The sequence below is a fragment of the Mustela nigripes genome, chromosome 6 (genome assembly GCF_022355385.1).
Source record: "Mustela nigripes isolate SB6536 chromosome 6, MUSNIG.SB6536, whole genome shotgun sequence".
In the NCBI taxonomy this organism is placed as follows: Eukaryota; Metazoa; Chordata; class Mammalia; order Carnivora; family Mustelidae; genus Mustela; species Mustela nigripes.
The window spans coordinates 106764846-106784480 of NC_081562.1; the positions used below are offsets into that span (position 1 = coordinate 106764846).

The 19635-nt window shown below is 41.2% G+C and overlaps 1 protein-coding gene across 10 annotated transcripts in view; it reads left to right on the forward strand.

Annotated features, from left to right (window-relative positions):
• CACNA1C (calcium voltage-gated channel subunit alpha1 C) overlaps positions 1 to 19635 on the forward strand; it is a 641635-nt gene that overhangs the window by 398984 nt on the left and 223016 nt on the right. For all 10 annotated transcript variants that reach the window (XM_059403911.1, XM_059403906.1, XM_059403901.1 and 7 more), the window contains exon 5: positions 773 to 912. In XM_059403911.1, coding sequence (XP_059259894.1) covers positions 773 to 912 — 140 coding nt within the window. The remainder of the gene's footprint in view (positions 1 to 772; positions 913 to 19635) is intronic.

Consider the following 19635-nt stretch of genomic DNA (forward strand, 5'->3'; position numbering starts at 1 on the left):
ATGATAATATTTGGGTTATGCTGTATTAAATAAAATATATTATCATGGTTAATTTTGCCAGTTCTTACTTTTTAATGGTGCTGCTAGAAAGTTTAAATTACATATATGGCTTATATTTGTGGCTTGCTTCCTATTTCTGTTAGACAGAGCTATCTCAGACATTTTTTTCCTATCCTCTCTTGAACCCATATCTGTTAGGCATTTGGCCCCATCACTTCTCCAAAACAGATATTTTCAAAGTCTCAGGAGTCTGCATGCTGCTGAAGCCAGTGGTTAGTTTCCCATCCTTGTATCTGCAGCACAAAACCAATTTCTAGAGGATCATCTGTTTGTACCTAGGCAAAATCAAAGGAGAATAATTAGGAGGAAGGAGGTGTGTGGGTACGAGAGAGGATGTGGTTCCCAGCCACATGACAGCAGGAGCTAGGAAACCATAGAGTGGGAGAGAGGGCACTGCAAGAGGACTGAGACACAACAGCAAGCCTTAGCAACTTTACGCTTCTGTCCAGGCTGCCCAGGTTATACAAAGCCAGTTGTGTTCGTGCACAGCTTTGCCTATCACTTCTCAGACCTCTGTTGGGCAAAGGTGATGCCCTTTGGCAGGGCAGTACCCACACTGAGGGGACGTCATCTTATGATGGGCACAGTCCGTCCCATGTACACACCTTGGTCTCTGGTTCCCGGGCTGGGGATGTTTGCAAACTTTGCTCTCCCAAGCTGCCTTCAGAGAATTCAGGGTCTGACAGTTCCATTTCCCCTTCCTCTCTTCTAGGCTTTTTAGTGCAATTTTAGAACAAGCAACCAAAGCCGATGGGGCAAACGCTCTGGGAGGGAAAGGAGCTGGATTTGACGTGAAGGCACTGAGGGCATTCCGCGTGCTGCGCCCATTGCGCCTGGTGTCTGGAGTCCCAAGTAAGTAAAGCCATTCTTCCAGGTCGCAGTGGTATCTTGTCACCCGCCCCCCCTCTGCTGTCTGAGTTGCCAGGAGCCCTTTGCAAGAAAAACTGATAAAAGGAGGTGTTTTTCCTTAAATGAATTCCTTTGCTATAAATAAATAAATAAACAAATAAATAAAAGATTATACATCCTTTAAAAAAAAGAACTTCACTCTGATGTGAGCCCATGAAAACACACTGTGGTCCCAGCTCCTGTAAACACCTGGAAAACATCCACGGCAGCCAAACAGCCAAATGAAGACAGTCTACCCAGAGAAAGAAATCCTTTGGCCAGCTGAGCCACCCGCCCCCCAGGGCCTGGGCTGGGAATTTATTAAGCACGTTTATACCAAGGAGCCAGGCGAGCAGAGAAGGCTAATCCCTAGGGCTCGAGCTCAAGGTATTTTAGCCAATGAGATTATCTCTACTTTCTGTATTTTTCCAAAGAACAATCGGAAAAGCATCAGTGGTTGTTCAAAAAGTTCTATTTGCCATTTCTCTCAACCTTCTACTTTTTTCATGTCAAATGGGACATTTCCGACTTCAGAAACCCTATTTATGGACAGGCTGCCTGCCTTTGTGAGAACTGGTTTTGCCCAAGGGTGGAGGGTTTTCAGCTCTCTGAATCAGGCCAGAGGGCATTGAAGAGATATTGTCTATCCAGATACCAGCCCCGTGGACAGCCCCTCTTCTCCCTCTTCCTCCAGAAGCCTGCTCCACTGTGGATGAGCCCTGGGCACTGAATACTGCAACTTTGGGCACCCCGCATCATCACCTTCAACAAAGCTCAGTCCCAGTTGCTCTTAGGGGTTAAGTCAGCTTTCAGAGAGCTCCTCATTCCACTCCTCCTTGATCGATTGGCACGATCTGAGCATAATTATGGACTGGTGTGCTGAGATTTTTCCTTCTCAAGTCAGCTCCATCAGATCTGGCCCATTAGTCAAAGTAGAGATGGTCCCTATGACTGGGCTGAAACCAGACGAATTTGGAAATGGGAGCAAGGCACAGGAAAACAAAGAGGTCCTCTGAACACTGAGCCTTTACCATAGAAATGTGAAGGACTTTATATTAAATTATTCGATTTTTTCCATACACGCACAGAATGGTGGGCAGATCTTCCCAAAGTAACCTAACTAACTAGCAGCAGAACAGGACTAGAACCAAGTCTCCCGACTTCCAAGCCAACTTTCTTTCCTACTATGCAATACAACTTCTTGTAAAGGATTAACTAGTATAAACCTCTTGTCTTAGACTTCTACACATATATCCCATCTCTTCAATTACATTATAAGCCCCTGGAAACCCAGAACTTCGCCTTATATTGGCTCTGTTCCTGCACCATGCTTACAATGGTCTCTGCACAAGGTAAGGGAATTTATTAGATAAATGAAGGCAAGAATTAGAATGTTTTCTTTGGAATGGGGCCACCTGGGAAAAATTTGTGGTCTTTCTCAAACTCAAAAGTGAATGTGGAGCTAAGCCTCACACGCACATTTGGAACAGATTCTTTCTACTTGGCCTTAAACATTTTAGGACATCTAGAAATAAAAACAGTATACCATTGACCCTTGAAAACTGTGGGGATTAGGTGTGCTGACCCCCACCTTGCACAGTTGAAAATTAACATATAATTTTTGATTCCTCCAAAACTTCTCTACTAATAACCTACTGTTGACCAGAAGTCTTACCAATAACATACACAGTCAGTTAACACATATTTTACAAGTGTTATAATATACTATATTCTTAAAGTAAGTTAGGGAAAAGAAAATGTTATTAAGAAAATCATACAGTGGGGCACCTGGGTGGCTCATTGAGTGAAGTATCTGCCTCTGGCTCAGGTCATGATCCCAAGGTCTTGGAATGGAACCCCGGAGTCAGGCTCCCTATTCAGTGGGGAGCCTATTCCTCCCTCTCCATCTGCCCGTCCACACCCTGCTCTGTGCTCTCTCCTGTGCACTCTCTCTCAAATAAATAAATAAATAAATAAATAATTTTTAAAAAGAAAATCGTATGGTGAGAAAAAATACCTTTATAGTACTGTTCTATATTTATCAAAAAAAAAGTCTGTCTATAAGTGAGCCTACACAGTACAACTCATATTGTTCGAGGGTCAACTGAATACAAAGGCCAAGATCCAATTTCCCTTTTGTTAAGCCTAAATTCTTGATTTCTTGATCAGCTTTCTTGATTAAATTCTTGATTGAATTTTAAATTTCTTGACCAATCAGCCATAACTCAGTAGACCAAAATCAAAGAATGAGAAGGAAGGTGAGAATAACTTTGAGCATGACTTTAAGGAGCTTAATATGATGACAATGATGCAGCCAATGTCTCAGTGATAGTAGCTATGAACTTCTCCAAACTTCCCACCAAACTACAGGGGACATAATGAATCTTACTCTCATATGTGTGTTCTTATTAGGAGCGCACACTTTCAGAGCATTGTTCTGTGTATGAGGACATATCATAAAGAACAAATACAGTCTTTTCACCTAAGGAATCTGACAATCTAATAAGAGTGTATCAGTCAGCTTTTGCTGTAGGAACAAACAAATCCAAATTCTCAGTGACTTAAAATCCGAAACCTTTATACTTGGTCATGTCACATGATGATGTTGGCCAGCCCCCTCTTTTTCTGGGCTCAGCTGGGCTCTGGGCTTCATGTGGGATCTCATTCCAGACCCCAAGTTGAAGAAGCATCCAGCAGGTAGGCCATGTTGTTCTCATGGCAGGGTACAGATGTTCAAAAAAGGGACAAAAGAGCACAAGCATAATTTAGGCTTTTGCTCAGAATGGCTTATATCATGGCTACTCAATTTCCAGGGGCCAGAGCAAGTCGCATTGCTATCTTTGTTCCAAGGATAATGGGACACAAAAGTATACTGTACCTATGAGAAGCAAGGGTGAACAAACAGTGCAGTCTAACACAGAGACTGAGGGGTTTGGTATTGCAGAAATATCTATAGTAATTACTCTAGTACAGAAATTCTTAATTAGAGATGCATATGGTTGAGAGTCACTCGTGCTTCAGTGCATTAAAAGGAGAATCAGATTAAATACAGTAGCTAGGTTCCACTGTAGAAACTTCGTAAAGAAGGTGTCCCATCACCACATGCATTTTGTTAATGGTAGAACTGTAGAATGCAGTCAGGAAGAGATATCATATCTTGGAATTCTCTCAAGAAGATGAGTACATGATACATATAGTAACTGAAAGATAAGGACCTACTATTACCTGTCATGCAGTCCAAGAAGGTAGCTTCATCATGGAAGATGATCACACTGAGATGGTTTTGCTGGTGTCGACAGCCTTGCAGGCGGCTTCGTGCTTATACATAAGGCTAACAACTGTATCTTGTGTTCCCCAGGTTGCCAACAGAATAGCTCTTTTTGGAGCTTAAAGGAAGGGCTAATCCAGCCTGTCACCCTTTCTCCTGGAAAATTGTCTATGCAACTTTTAAATAATAAAAGTGAACAAGTGCCTCGTGCTAGTTTGGTTGTTATCATTCAGGAAGATGTCAGCAATGTCTCCTACCACTCCAAACCTAGACAAAGTCCATTTCATAGATCTTTTAGTTGTCTTCTTTCATATTTCAGCAGAACTCGAAAGAGTTGCCTCTATCTGTTGCCTTCAATTTTTGTCTTCTCATTCTCTCTCAAATCCTCATCAGTCAGGCTTTCTCCCTATTACTGCAGTAAAACATCTCTTCTCAAGACCACCAGTGATTTCCACATTACCAGACCCAGGGGTTAGTTCCCTGGTGCCATTGTATTTGATCTACCTGTAGGATTGGATGCAGCTGATCATCCCTTGTCTTTGAACCACCATCACCACTTAGCTACCAGGACACTGTTCTTTCTTCATTGGCTTTTCCTTATCAGAATCGCTTGCTGATTTTCCCTCACGTTCTCATCCTCTTAGCATTGCAGAGCTGCAGGTTCAGTTCTCAGACCTCTTCTCTATCTCAGGGATACTTAGTTTCTGAGTATCTGGCATTAAATATCCTGAGCCTTCTGGCACTAAATATCTCTTATATGTCTTCTAATAACTATGAACTCTATGTACAAGCTCAGACCTCTGTTCTAAGCTCCAAACTTGTACACCTCCCTGCTTATTCCAGTCCTTTCATTTGATGTCTAAGCATCTCAAACTTACCACATCCATAACAGAACTTCCAGTCTTCCCAAAGCCTTTCATGTCTTGGTCAATGTCAACCTCGTCCTTCCAGTTACACAGGCCAAAAAAATCTTGGACTTACTGCTTTCTCTCACCCTTTGTAGGCAGTCCCTCAGGAAATTCTCTCGGGCATACCTTCAAGAAACTCCCTCTTTCTTAGCACCTCCAGCACCAGCCACCTCTCACCTTGATCATCACCAACACCTCTCACCTTGATCGTTATAGTAGCTTCCTAACTGGATTCTTTGTTTCCATGCTTACCTTTTGCCACAGCTTATTCTTAACACAGTAGACAACATGGTCTTTTTGAAATACAAATCCTCCTAAAATACACATCACAGCTGTGCTCAGAGCCCTCCAAGTCTCCCCTCACTCACTGATGCACAACAGAATCCCAGAGGGCCCTACATGGTCTCACTGCTCTCCTCTCTGAAATCATCTCCCTCCCCCGTTCCCTTCTGTCTGTCCCATCTTGCCAGCCTCTGTGACCTCCTTGCCTTGCTTCTAACACCCCAAACCCACTACCAACATGGAGCCTTCACGCCTGCTGCTTCTTGTGTCCACAGTGCCCTTTCCCCAACTCTCTGCTGGGCTGGCCTGCTCACCTGGTCAGTCTCCACAAAAGTATCATATTACCAGAGAGTCCTTCTCTCCCCATCTGTTAAGATACTTGATGCTTAGAGACTTTTCATGGGACATGCTTTCCCTATGGTCTGATTTTTTGTAAGATTGGCTTTCTCTCAGTTAAAAGCGTCATTTCTGGAATCACACAGAATAGAAAACAGCTATTAAACAGGAGTTTGCTTCCTAATTGAGAAGTGAAAAGAGGCATAAAACCCTTTCTTCCTATTGTTTCTTGGTCAGATTAGAACTGTTTCTTGAAAACAAATCAACACCAACCAGCCAACAAGTATCTGTTGATTGGATATGAGATAAAAGGTGCCAGGAGAGACAAGACAAAGTGGTTTTGAGCAAGAGCTCTTGAATCAGACTGCCTGGCTTCTGCACTGACTCACTCTGTGACCTTGAAGAAGTTACTAAGACTTTCTGTGCCTTAGCTTCCTTCTCAGTAAAATGGAAATAACAGTAGAACCTATTTCATATGGTGTTAGAAAAACTAAAGGAGTTAATGCATACAAAGCCCTTATACAGCATCTTTCTTATAGTAGGTGCTTAGTTAAATTGTAGCTGTTACATCACAGCATACCCCATGATATTACGTGAGGCATGTAAAATTCAAGTACATGACAAAATCACTATCAAGACAAAACAGATATACTTTATTTTTTTTAAGATTTTATTTATTGATTTTTAGAGAGACAGGGAGGACACAAGCAGGAAGGAGGAGAGGGAAGGGGGAAAGAATCTGAAGTAGACTCTTGAGCGCAAAGCTCAATCCCATGACCCTGAGATCTTGACCTGAGCCAAAACCGAGAGCTGGATACTTAACCAACTGAGCCTCCCAGGCTCAGTATCTGTATCTTCCAAAACAGATACACTTGAAATAGTAAAGAACATTTAAGAGTTAAATAGCTACATGAGACCAAAAACTACTAGAGGCATTATATGTGGGAAAATGAAGTAGATCCAAGGGACGGGTTTCCCAGGGACTATGGCAGCCCAGAAAAGCTTTATGAGGAGACAGTATTTGAAACGAGCCTTAAGTTTCTGGTAGAAGATGTAGGGATGGAGATGCAAGGCCATTAGGGGTGAAAACCTCATTCTTTTGGGTCACAGCCCAGACCAGTACATAGGTCTCTGCATGGACTAGTCCACCACCAAAGAGGATGCGGTGAGAACCCGGTGATGCAGGTCAGCACAGAGCAAACCGCAGTGGGCCCCAGGTGCTGGGACAGGAAGGTGATTTTCTAAATAGACTCAGTACTTTCCTCTCCACTGCAAGCATTCAAAAGACTGCAGTGCAGAGAGACAGCAAAATGCCTCGGGAATTTCCTCCAAGAGTATCCGAATGGATGGCAGATCTTAGACTCCAGGGAGGTTCTCTTCCAGCAGAGACCGCACAATACGCAACACCTACCACACTGCTTTTAGTGCTATTGAGAGAGTTCATTCTTGACCCAAAACTTCCTGCTGCAAAAGTTAAAAACTCACTGGAGTGCCCAAGTACCCAGGTGAACCACACTCATCCCATAATGCAGTTTTTTCCCCCCAAATGACTTCTCCCCTCTCCTGGGGATTAGTAACTGTGAAATTGGCCACACTGAATAGCAAATGCTGCCAGTTAATCAGACCCATTGGGGGCATATTAGAGCTGCTAAAAACAACTTTCTGGAGTCTTTTTACAGTTTGATGCTTCAAAAGAAGTTACGCCATCCTACCTAGAATTTGCTCTTCGGTAAGGTGGGCCACAGTGGATTTGCAGTCACTGTTACTGCTCCCAGGACAGGATTCCCGGGGCGGGGGTGGGGGTGCTTGCACTGCTAGGGAGGACGAGAGCTCAGGTACCAGAGACCGTCCCAGCAGCAGCTTCCTCTCTGTATTTAAGGACACCTCACCATTCCAGATTGGATGAGGAAAAGCCTGTCTAGAGCTGATATTTGCAAATCTGAAATTTACAGATTTTGAAACCTGTGTCCCAGAGAAGACCCATTAGAGAAGAGGCTTGCATGCACATTGTCCTCTCCCCACTCCTGCTCTTTCCTCTGCCCATGTCATCAACTTCCCAGACCTCCCTTTCTTCTGGTTCATGTGGCAATCCCATAATGTGCCAGCATGCTGCAGGTGAGGCAGGAGAGCTCAAGCCTAAAGTGGACAGAAGACTCAGACTCTGGCCCTGCTGTCCCACTCAGGGACTTTAGGAAGGTCAGTTTGTTCTGGATCTCTGTTCTATCTGTGACTTGTAGGGCCTGACCTACCTAGCCTCTGCGTCTCTTTCCCCCTTCCACATGCTCTTCCACTCTGCACCAGTGGCCCTTGCCAGTAGCAGGCCTTTTGTTTCTCCACTCTCTGCTTTCTCTTCCCTTTCATTTTCTTGGACTTGGCCCTCTTCTCCCCCTCACTTTCTAATTTGCTTTCTCTGCCTTTTCATCCTTTTGTCCCAAGGGGATCTTAAATCCCTAAAGGGATCTAAAACCAAAATGAGGGACCTTAAATCACTTACAAGGCTACTTGATACAAGGACAGGGGCAGGTGCCTAAGTCCATCCCTCTCTCTACTTCTCCCTAGAAGGGACCAGAAGCTGCCCATCCCACTGCCCATCCCATGCAGAAATCCTGCCTGCAGCTTAGGTCCCTTCTCTGCCACTTCCTTTTACTAAAACAAGAAACCTTGTTCTCTGCATTCCTTCCATGGTGCCATTCCTGAGTGGGAAAGGACTTTAGATATCTGATCCAACCAAGTTTCCATTTTACAGATGAGAACACTGCAACCAGACATCTTAAATGACCTTCTCAAGGTCATACAGCTCCCTGGTGGCAGGCAGACAGGACCCAATTCCTACACCACCTGTAAGAAGACTGATGGATGTCATGATGGGATGTTCCGGTTTTGTACAGTCTTTGGGGTTCCCAGAGCTCCCTCGCACACATTGGTTCACAGACACCCCAAGAGGGAAGCCTGAGGGAATGTCTGTGCTCCCTCCCACTTTCCTGCTCCAGACAGCCTGCCGTCTTTCAATCGCCAACACAGAGCGGACCCTAGGGAGGACAGCTATAAACAGCACGTCCTCTTAACTTTCCAGACAGGTTGGCTGGCCTGCTTTGCTCTGAGGAGTCTGATGTCAGCTCCCTGGTGTTGGCATTCCTTGCATACCAGAAACAGAACAGAACTTAGAACAGGGTCCCGCCCCAGTCCCCCAAAACCTGTCATGTTCAAGGCAGATAGGAGTTGAGGCCCACCCTCTCCCATGCACCCCCTCTTCTGATTTGGGAGCTCCTGACCCCTCCCTTCCAGATGCCCCAGAAGAGGAGGTCAGGGGCACAGTTACAACAGCAGCTCTGCGGCCAACCTCTCTGTTCCTGGCTTCACATTGCTTCAGTTTCTCTCTCTACAAAGTGAGATTAGTGATGAATGTTCCACGGATGAGGATGAGGTTTTACCTCTCAAGCTCCAGGAGCTTCTAGCAACAGAGATCCCTTTAAATCCACCTCTTGAAGAGAAACGTTATGGATTGCAATGAGCCACGGCATCAGGTAGTAAGGAAAAGAAAATGATCCAAATGCAGCAAAACAAGTTATTTTAAACAATGAGCATATTTCAAAAGTTCCAGGCCCTGTTGCCATGGTGTTTCACTGAAAGATTATTGAATATCAATAACAGGATCTGACTAAACCAGGAAAATCTCTATTATTTGGTGTTGTACATACACTAGCTTAAAAAATAATAGTGACAAAGAATGCATCCAATCACACAATAACTTCTCATATTTACTAAAGGAGAGCGCAGACATTCCCCCATGATGAAAATGTCCCTTTTTGACTTAAGAACAAAATGTACGTGGTGATAAATGGTAGGGTTACCACCAACTAAAGGCAATATTCAGTATCAGTGCAAGGCTTTCAGACAGACTGCAACGGATTTATTGGCTGATTTATCAGCCCGGTGGTCCAGGAAGGCAGGGACATTATCCCTAATTTATAGATAGGCAAATACAGTCCCAAGCGCTTCTCCCAGAATAATGAACAGAGATGGGTTCAGACTATTTTCCAAGTCAGGAATACTCCCGGTAGGACACAGGTCACTGTGGTTTGGAGGAGGGCACACTTCCCATCAGGGTGCTCCATATGGCTTTCAAGACTGAGGACAATTAATAGTTAAGATATTGGCTTATTTATGTTTCGATGGCTGGTGAACCTCCTTGGTTTCAGAGGCTGATGAGAAATGGTACCATTGCCACCTACGGACTTGGAGAAAGTGGGAGGCACTCTGGGTCTGCAGGTGAAGAAACCAGGGGATCTAAGTCTGGCCATTGAGGTGACCTTACTGTTTAATCTCTGACCTTCATTAACCCTAAAATTCTTCTGGGCTGTATCATCCTGTACTTCAGTGGCAGAGAATAGAACTAACCTGAGAATTTCTTTTTTTAATCACTAATTCTACATGTAGTCATTGACAGGGCAGGACCTTTGGCAAATCCCTTCTATCTTTCAGCTCCCAGCACATTAACAATCAGGCCAAAGGTGGGAGAAGTAAGCCAACTTTATTTATTTATTTATTTATAAAGATTTTATTTATTTATTTGACAGAGAGAGAGTACAAGCAGGCAGAGCAGCTGGCAGAGGGAGAAGAAGCAGGCTCCCTGCTGAGCAGAGAGCCCGACATGGGGCTCAATCCCAGGACCTTGGGATCGTGACCTGAACCAAAGGCAGATGCTTAACTGACTGAGCCACCCAAGTGTCCTAGTCAATAATATTTATTAAACACTGATCTTGTGCCCAGGATTATGGCAGGTGGCAGCTCATAGAAGAAGAGCTTCCTAAACTCAGGAAGCTCCATGAATTATTCTGTTTTGTGCCTGGCCCTTTCCTGGAGATCCCTAAACATGAAAAAACAGCCAGCAGCAAGATGACTGTAACCTACTTTAAAATAATGATAATAATAAAGGCCACTTAGGCTTATAAGTGACCCATGCTTTACAGTGCTGGAAGAAAAAAATGAGGGATTAGAAAATGAAGATACAGTGGGGTCAGTGTCCCATAAAATGATCGATACACAGAGCATGAACCCCAGGTACCTGTTATTCTTGGTTTGTTCCCTGCTGCTGATCCGTGACAATTAGTAGGTGAGGACATAGACAGTGAAGTTCTACTACCTGAGTTCAAATTCTCAGAGCCACCACTTACTAGCTATATGCCTGCATTTCCTAATCTATAAAATGGAGGTTAAAAATGCATTTACTGGGGCACCTGGGTGGCTCAGTAGGTTAAAGCCTCTACCTTCGGCTCGGGTCATGATCCCAGGGTCTTGGGATCGAGCCCCGCATCAGGTTCTCTGCTCAGTGGGGAGCCTGCTTCTCCCTCTCTCTCTGCCTGCCTCTCTGCCTACTTGTGATCTCTATCAAATAAGTAAATAAAATTTAAAAATAAAACTGCATTTACTTCATGGAGTTCTTGTGAAGATTAAATAAATAAATGCTCATAAAGCATTTAGAAATGTGCTCCACAGATAAGAAGCATTCAGCGAATATTAGCTATTCGTATTCCTGTGGGTTCAACTCTTTACCTATGTCAGGCTCCAAGTTGGACTAGTTAGAGGAAGGGGAACTTCTACAGTTGATTTTTAAAAATTAACTTTAATGAAGTATAATTTACATTCAATAAAATTCATATATCTGAATTGTGTATCATCACAAATGTAATAACCTAACAATAGGATAATTTCATTTACCCAACCTCCCATCCTCTGTGATTGTTATATGTCTCTTTTTACTTACACATATATTTAAACCCCATCTTACAGTGTTTATATATATATGTATTTTTTGCTTAAAGCAGTCAGTTATCTTTTAAGTAGATCATGATCTACAGATCCTAGTTTCCTTCTGGTTTCATTTCCCCTCATCCTGAAGGACATCCCTTAGGATTTATAAGACACAGATCTGTTGCTCAGTTCAGAGATCAGAATTCTCTTGCTTTTGTTTATCTGAAAATGTCTTTATGCCATCCTCTTTTTGAGGAATATTTTAGCTGGATATACAATCCTGTTTGACACTTTTTTTTTTCTCTCAGAACTATAAAGATGCTATTACATTTTTTTCTGGCCTCCATTGTCTCTGATGAAAAGTCATCAATTTTCTTATCATTGGTTCCCCTGTACATGTTTCTTTTTTTATCTGCTTTCTAGATGTCTTTGGCTTTTAGCAGTTAACTACAATGTATCTTGTGGTTTTAATTATATTTTTTCTACTTGGAGTTCACTGAACTTTTCAGATTCATTCATAAATTGAAGGCTTTCATCAAGTTTGGGGAATTTGAGGCCATTATTTCTTCAAATATCTATGTTTCTTTTCCTCCAATCTCATACTTCCCTTTCTAAGACTACAATTTATGCTTAGGTTAAGTGATTTTGTATTATCTCATTGGTCCCTGAGGCTTTGTTCAGTTTTCTTCAGGTGTTTTATTTTTTGTCTGTTTCATAGATTAAATAATTTCTATTGATTATTCTTCCAGTTAACTCACTTTTTCCTCTGCTGTCTTCATCTTCATCAAGTGTATTCAATAAATTTTTCATTTCAGTTACTCTTTATAGGATCTACATTTGATTTCTTTCTATGTTTTCATTTTATCTGTGAAATTCCCTATCTGTTCTCTCTTTAAACCCATATACTTATTTAATTCTTTTAATATACTTTTCTTTAATTCTTTAAATATTTTCTTTTTAAATTTTTTTTTAATTTTTTCAGTTTTCCAAGATTCATTGTTTATGCACCACACCAAGTGCTCCATGAATATGTGCCCTCCTTAATACCCACCAGGCTCTTTAAAGTATTAGCCTTACTTTAGGGTAGGTTACTTATTCCAGGTATACTTTCTAGTGTCTCAGTTAGTTTCCAAGGGTATTAATAAAATATTAATTAGACATCTCCACTATGGCAGACCCAGAATGCCATCCTACAGACACTGTTCTTTCCTTAACACTGCTTAACCTGTAGTATTGTTTTCTGCTTTGCCCTATAACAGCTGTTATTTGATAGCCCTTGGTGGTCTCACTATGTACAGGCATGACCCAACACTAAGCCAGGGACACACAGGCAACCCCTACACAAACTTCTAGAGCTACTTATCTACCCAGCTGCCTCCTCTCTGATGTCACACCACAACCACTACAGCTGCCCAAATTATGATCTGATCTCTGCCTTCTCAAATCAGTGGGGTTGCTGTGGTCTGTCTGCTTGGACTGTAGCTCTTGGTGCTACAGTGAGGAATTGTTGCCAGTCACAGAATTGTGGTGTTTACCTCATGAGTTTTAATTCTCTCAGGGATTATAGCCCTATGCTGCTTTATGTCCACTTTCTGAAAATAATTACCTCATATTTTTGCCCAGTTTTTTAATGTTTATGATAGAAGGGCTCATCTGCTACAAGTTTCTCCAAAAGCTAGTAATGGAAGTATACTTGATTTTTAAATCTCAAAATTAATTATTCCTAACTATGTTAGCAGATGTAAAGTATTCCCTAAACGTTATATAAATTATATATGAGATTATTTCTTATGTAATATATAATATAATTCTGTTATATTATAAAAATTATGTATTAATTCATTTGTCACACATTTACTGAGGACTTACTGTATATAAGGCACAGTGATAGTTGGAAGAAGAAAAGGTACTAGATCTTTCTTAAGATAATTAGAAAATAACCCAGCAAATTTTAGATCCAGAGTGGGCTTTCTCATCCAATATTCACTTTTAAAGATGTTGAAACCTAGACCCAATAAGGTGACATAACTGCCAAGGTCACACGGCTATTAGAGGCAGAAGAGAAAATAGTCTGGAATTTTTTCCAGTAAATCTGAAATCTCTTCAAACAAAACAAAACACTAAGCATAATGCTTGGAGATTTTCTCCTATGAAGAAGATTTGATCAGTGCCAAAGCCTTTATTGATTCACTAGTGATTGAGCCAGAATGGGAAATAAATAAGTCTGGAATCCAAAGAACATTTTGTTTGAATTTCATAGAAAGATTGACTTTAGTGTAGAGTCACCATAAGTTGGCATCAATAAACAAACTTGTTTGTTAAACTCCACCTCAGAAACAGCTGGGGAAGAGAAAGCTGTGAGTTGCCTGGGTATAATAGTGTTTGTTGGATAAAGAGAGAGATATAATTAGGACTATCAGAGTAACTCATCCAACTCGACAACTATATAGTAAGCATGTCCCATTTGCCACCTGAATCATGAAGACATTTTTCAATTTTCCTAAAATCTGCACTTTTATACATTTCTGAAAGGAGTAAGAATCAGGAGCCAAACCACCACTCCCTCCTGTTTAATCTTATTATGGTATTTCAGTCTGTAATTAGTCCACAGAAACTTCACTCCAATAAGCTCTCTCCAGGGTCTAGGATTTATTTGAGTAGCAGAGGTTTTCCAACCCTTTTTAATATGTCCATGTACTCAAAGTCCCAGTTACCTGGATCTGAGGTGGTGGTGATAGTAAGGAAAATTGTAATGAAGGGACTTCCCTACATGACTTTTCCCTAGATGACTTCTCCATTCCCAAATGGCACATGAGGTAATTTAGATCGACTGTCCTACTGAGGAAAACTAGAAAGGCTGAATAAAATAATCTAAATCTCTTTTCTGAAACTTGAAAAAAAAATGCCCGAAAAAAACAAATTATCAGTCTTCTCTGGAGAAAGATAACATCATCAAAGTTCTCAAGTTATTTTGAAAAACAACTTTACAAAAATAAGGTCTAACCCACAATACAAAATAAGTAGGCACACAGAAAGACAAGATAACAGGAATGAAAATGAGTAGAAACTGTGGACAATAGAAATAAGCCCAAAGGGGATCCAGATATTGGAATTATCAGATATAGACTTGAAAATATTTGTATTTATTATATTCAAAAATATCAAAGACAAGATAGATTATTTTCTAGAAAACCAGAAGATATTGGAAAAGAGCCAAATGTAAGGTTAGTTATGGAGAATACAACAGCAAATATAAAATATTCAGTGAATGGACTTAAGAAGATTTAGTACAGCTGAAAACAGAACAGTTGAACTATTGAGAAATCAGGGGAAAATACTGAGAACGAATCACAGAGAATCAAAAGAATGGGAAATGCAGAAAATAATGTAAAAGATTGGAGAATAAATGTTGAATTTAATGACATTTTTTCCCTACACCTATTGATAGATGCATGATTTTTTTTTTGTTAGAAAAAAAATACTTTCTAACATGACACTGAAGCATAATATAGTGTTTACCTAGATGTAGGAGGGGGTACTACCAGGTAGGGGCATGAGTGGGACTTCTATAGAGCTGGTGATATTATATTTCTTGACCCGAGTGAGAGTTACGTGGTTTTATTTTGTGATAAATTATACTCTGTAACTGCTTTCTTTTTTGCACTTTTCTATATGTATGCTGTACTTCACAATTTTTCTTAAAAAGGTTTAAAGCAAAAGAAAAAGTGCAGGCCCAGGCATCTACATCATTGGCGAGTACCAAAAGAAGTCTGTTTCCTATCCTGCCTGTAGCAGAAAGATAGAGTTGGTCACCAGTAGTGGGACAGCATAGATAGGGGTGGCAAATCATGATCCCAATGACTCCCAATGGATTAGAGTTGTCATGAGAGAGATATTGTTGAGAGGAATTGCAAGGCCCCATCTGGGACAGGAGGAAAAGAGGCCATGATGGATAACAACATCTGCCACAGCACAGAGTCAGAGAATAGTGCAGTATATCTGCCTTTTTGCCTGAATAGTAGCTAACGGTTGAGGTTTTAAGGTAAACTCAGCTTAGCTTTTAATTCCAGCTCCAGATGTGTCTTATTAGACAAGTTATCTGTCTTGCCTAACTCTCAATTCATTTATCTTTACCAATATCATCGGAGAAATGAAATGATATATGTAAAGCACTTAGCACAGTAACCACCACAGGCTGAGTCCTCAAGAAATGGTAACTGATATTATCATTATTGTTCACTTTGGAACATCTTGTCTCCATTTTGCCTTATTTGTTTTCTTTCAATATCAGGATCTTTTAAAATACTTTTCCTCTCTGAGGTTCTCTTTCTAACCCATATTAACAACCCATATTGCTAATACAAAAAATTAATTCAACATGAAGGTTGATATTTTAATTACTCTTAGAGTTTTTAATTTATTAGGCAACAGAATATTTGCCATCCCTTTTCTAGAACAACAGTCCCCTTTTGGTGTTCATCAAATCACTTGTGAGATACATAAATATATTAATATGGAAAGGTTAAATTAAAAAGAAATGGAACCCTCTAATGAATAAAGACATTTTAATAAGAACATGTTAAAAAAAAATAAAACTTGAGACTCTAGGAAAGCTATCTAGACTAGACTTCTTCTTCCCTTCATAGGAAAACTCTCTTCCAATAAGAAAATACATCAGGTACCCTTGAACCTCAGTGTGATAAACTTCCTCCTTAACCCAAGAGAGAACTACCTGTCTTCCTAGTTCTAGACCTATATTTTTTAATATATTTTTTACTATAAGCTTGTAGACCATTAAAAACCAATGTAAAACCATTGGCCAGGGGCACCTGGGTGGCTCAGTGGGTTAAGCCTCTGCCTTCGGCTCAGGTCATGATCTCAGGATCCTGGGATCGAATCCCGCATTGGGCTCTCTGCTCGGCAGGGAGTCTGCTTCCTCCTTTCTCTCTCTCTCTGCCTTCCTCTCTGCCTACTTGTGACCTCTGTCAAATAAATAAATAAAATCTTTAAAAAAAAAAATTGGCCAAATGAAGGCACAAAACATGATCTGTGAGATTTATCATACCTCTTATTTCTAGCCAGCCCAAGCTGGTTCATGTGAATCAGAAGTAAGCTTTAGACCAATAATCACAACCTGATGATGTTGATGATGATGGTAGTCACAACCAGAAATGCCAATTTCTGGAGCATTCATTTTTTTAAAAAGATTTTATTTTAGTTTATTTGACAGAGAGAGAGAGAGAGATCACAAGTGGGCAGAGAGGCAGGCAGAGAGAGAAGAGGAAGCAGGCTCCCCGCCAAGCAGAGAGCCTGATGTGGGGCTCAACCCCAGGACCCTGAGATCAGGACCTGAGCCAAAGGCAGAGGCTTAACCAACTGAGCTACCCAGTAGCATTCATTTTTAAACATCAATAAGGGATGACTTTGGAAGATGAGGACCAACTCTGAGCCTTTAGGAGGAAGTGAATGAATTTCCTGAAAAAAAACAGAGTTAGACACAGCCACACAAGGGGTGGAAGGCTTACTGAATAAAAGAGCAGAAGGAAGCTTCATCCTCTGACACAGCTCACATGTACATTCCTCTTCCTCCATTATGCTCCCACAGTTCTTTGGACAAAATTCTTAGGAACATTGTCACCCACTTCTGCACTTTGCTGTTTCTGTGTCTGCCTCTCCATCTAGCTTACAGCTATTCATGGGCAGCAACTGCATTTCTCTGTCTTCATAATATTCTCCAGATTAAAAGAGATCTAGAAGGAAGGGAGGAGAAGGAAAGCAAAGAACTAACTGTGGATGTGGAAGAACTACAGGTGTACACCCATCACAGACACAAGTGGGGAGAGAGTTTCAGAAAGAAGGGAGTAATCAATGGCATCAAATGGGCCAATGAAAATAATGGTCATGGCAAAGGCATGGGTTGGCCAGTTGGTGACCATAAGTAACCTTTAAAAATGCAAGCTTGGTAAGAGTGGTAATGATACAGGCTGTACTATCAAGAGGGAAAATTGACGCAGAGCTCTTCCTTCCTGTAATGTTGCAGGACTGGGTCACAATCATCCAAGTCCTTTCCATAACTCTGTTAGATAGCTTTTATTGTTACTGGAAGGAGACACTAGCATAAATCACTTCTGCTCCCTAGCAGCTCAGTGTAGGTGTATGTCTCTCTGTCTAGAAAAATAAAATAAAATAAAAATGTATTTTCATTTCATTTTTTAAAGAATCCTATAGGACGCTGATATCAATTAGTGTGTGTAGTTTCTGTATCCAATGCTGACTTCACACACTTTACCGATCACACTAATTACTTGACAAGAGTGTTGTGACAAGGATCACTCTACCCCAGTGAAAATCCAATACCTGCTTAAGAGCATCTCATACTTCAGCAAGGCTTGGTGAGATTGCCTCGACCTCCCAGGATGACCAACAGGCTCTTCGGCCTTGCTTCCCAAAGTGTGGTCAGTGGAGCCACAGCTTCAGTATCACCCAGACCTGGTCAGAAATACAGAATTCAGGCTCCACCCCACATGGCCTGAATCAGAATCTGCATTTTAACAGATTCTGTGTTAAATAAATTTTAATCTGTTTTAGAGTTCCACTGATAGCCTGACAATGCTTACAGTAATAATGGTGTTTACTACCAGTGACACATTGTTCTGAATCTTTGTTGTGAACTGACTTGTTTAGTCCTCACAGCAAATTTGTGAGGTAGGTACTATCATCGTCCTTACATTAAGATGAGATCAAATAGCGTGTCCAAGGTCACTTGTCTGAGAAGTGGTGGAGCCAGGATTCAACCCGGTCATTTGGCTCCAAGGGTCCATATGCTTTAACCACTGCACTGCACTATCTTTTCCCCCTACCCTTTTCTCCTCCACCTTGCAATTAGCAGGGTATTTCATGGGCGCTCAATAGGTTCACAAGTAAGGGATGCAAAGTTGTGTGTAGTATCCTGGAGAAAGGCAAACTTGGCCCTTAAAAAGAAGAGCTTTCTACTGTCTGGGTATACCAGTTGCTCTTTGTTAGAGAAGAGGAGCTCCTCTGATAACATTTCTACCAGGGGAAACTTAGAGAGAAGTAGCTGAAGAAGGAAAGCCTCATTCTAGATTCTCCTCCTGGAAGATGTTGGTATTTTATCTAAATTTCTTCAATGTCTGTGTCCCAGGTCCAAGGTGATTCAAGTCTAGGGACAGCATGGGGCTTGATGGGCATGGTAGGAACAATAATCTACTTGAGCACCTGTTTTAATGGAAATATATTCCTTTTAGACAGCATCCAGTTCTGAGATTAGGCTTGTGAGGAAGCTTAGAATTGGCTCACCATGTAATGACTCTGTCATTTTCTTTAAATTTGGTTAAGTTTGTTGGAAAGTACAGAAGGCATACCACACTTTGGTGGGACCAAACTCTCAGTTGAGCATCATCCAGCTAATCAGACTTCTGGAGTAAGTCGCATGTTTTTCTGCCCACCATTCTGCAAAGAGAGGATAGCCAGCTTAAATCAAGGAATTGTTTTCTAAACTCCTGGGTGTGGCCTATATTGAGGACAGTCCTGACTCCTCCCTCAGACTTGGACACGGGGATATGACTTCTTTAAAATGCCCTGACACATTGCAGGGTCCTGAGTCAACAACAAAACCATCAGTAACTCCATCAGAAAGTGCTGACTGTATCAAGAATGGGGTCGGCCCCATTTTAGAACCTTATCCAGGTTTGAGATTGGTGGGACATCTCTTTCCATCTAGGCTTCCTGGGTTGGTGGCATGTTATGTGGGGCCACAAATCCCTCTTCAGTTATATCAAGTCAATCAAATGCTTGGTGGTAAAAGTGGTCTCCAAAAGATCCAGCAGAGCAGGACAGGCATACCTCAGAGACATTTGTAGGTTCAGTTCCAGACCACCAAAATATGGTGAATATTGTAATAAAATGACCCAAATTAATTTTTTGGTGTGAAATACACATAAAAATTATGTTTACACCATACTGTAGACTATTAAGTATGTATTAACATTATGTCTAAAAAATACAATGTATATACATTAATTTAAAATTTTTAAATTAAATTAAAACAATTTAAAAATTGTTAAAATATGCCAACCATCATCTGAGCTTTCAGCAAGTTGTTGTCTTTTTGCTGGTAAAGGG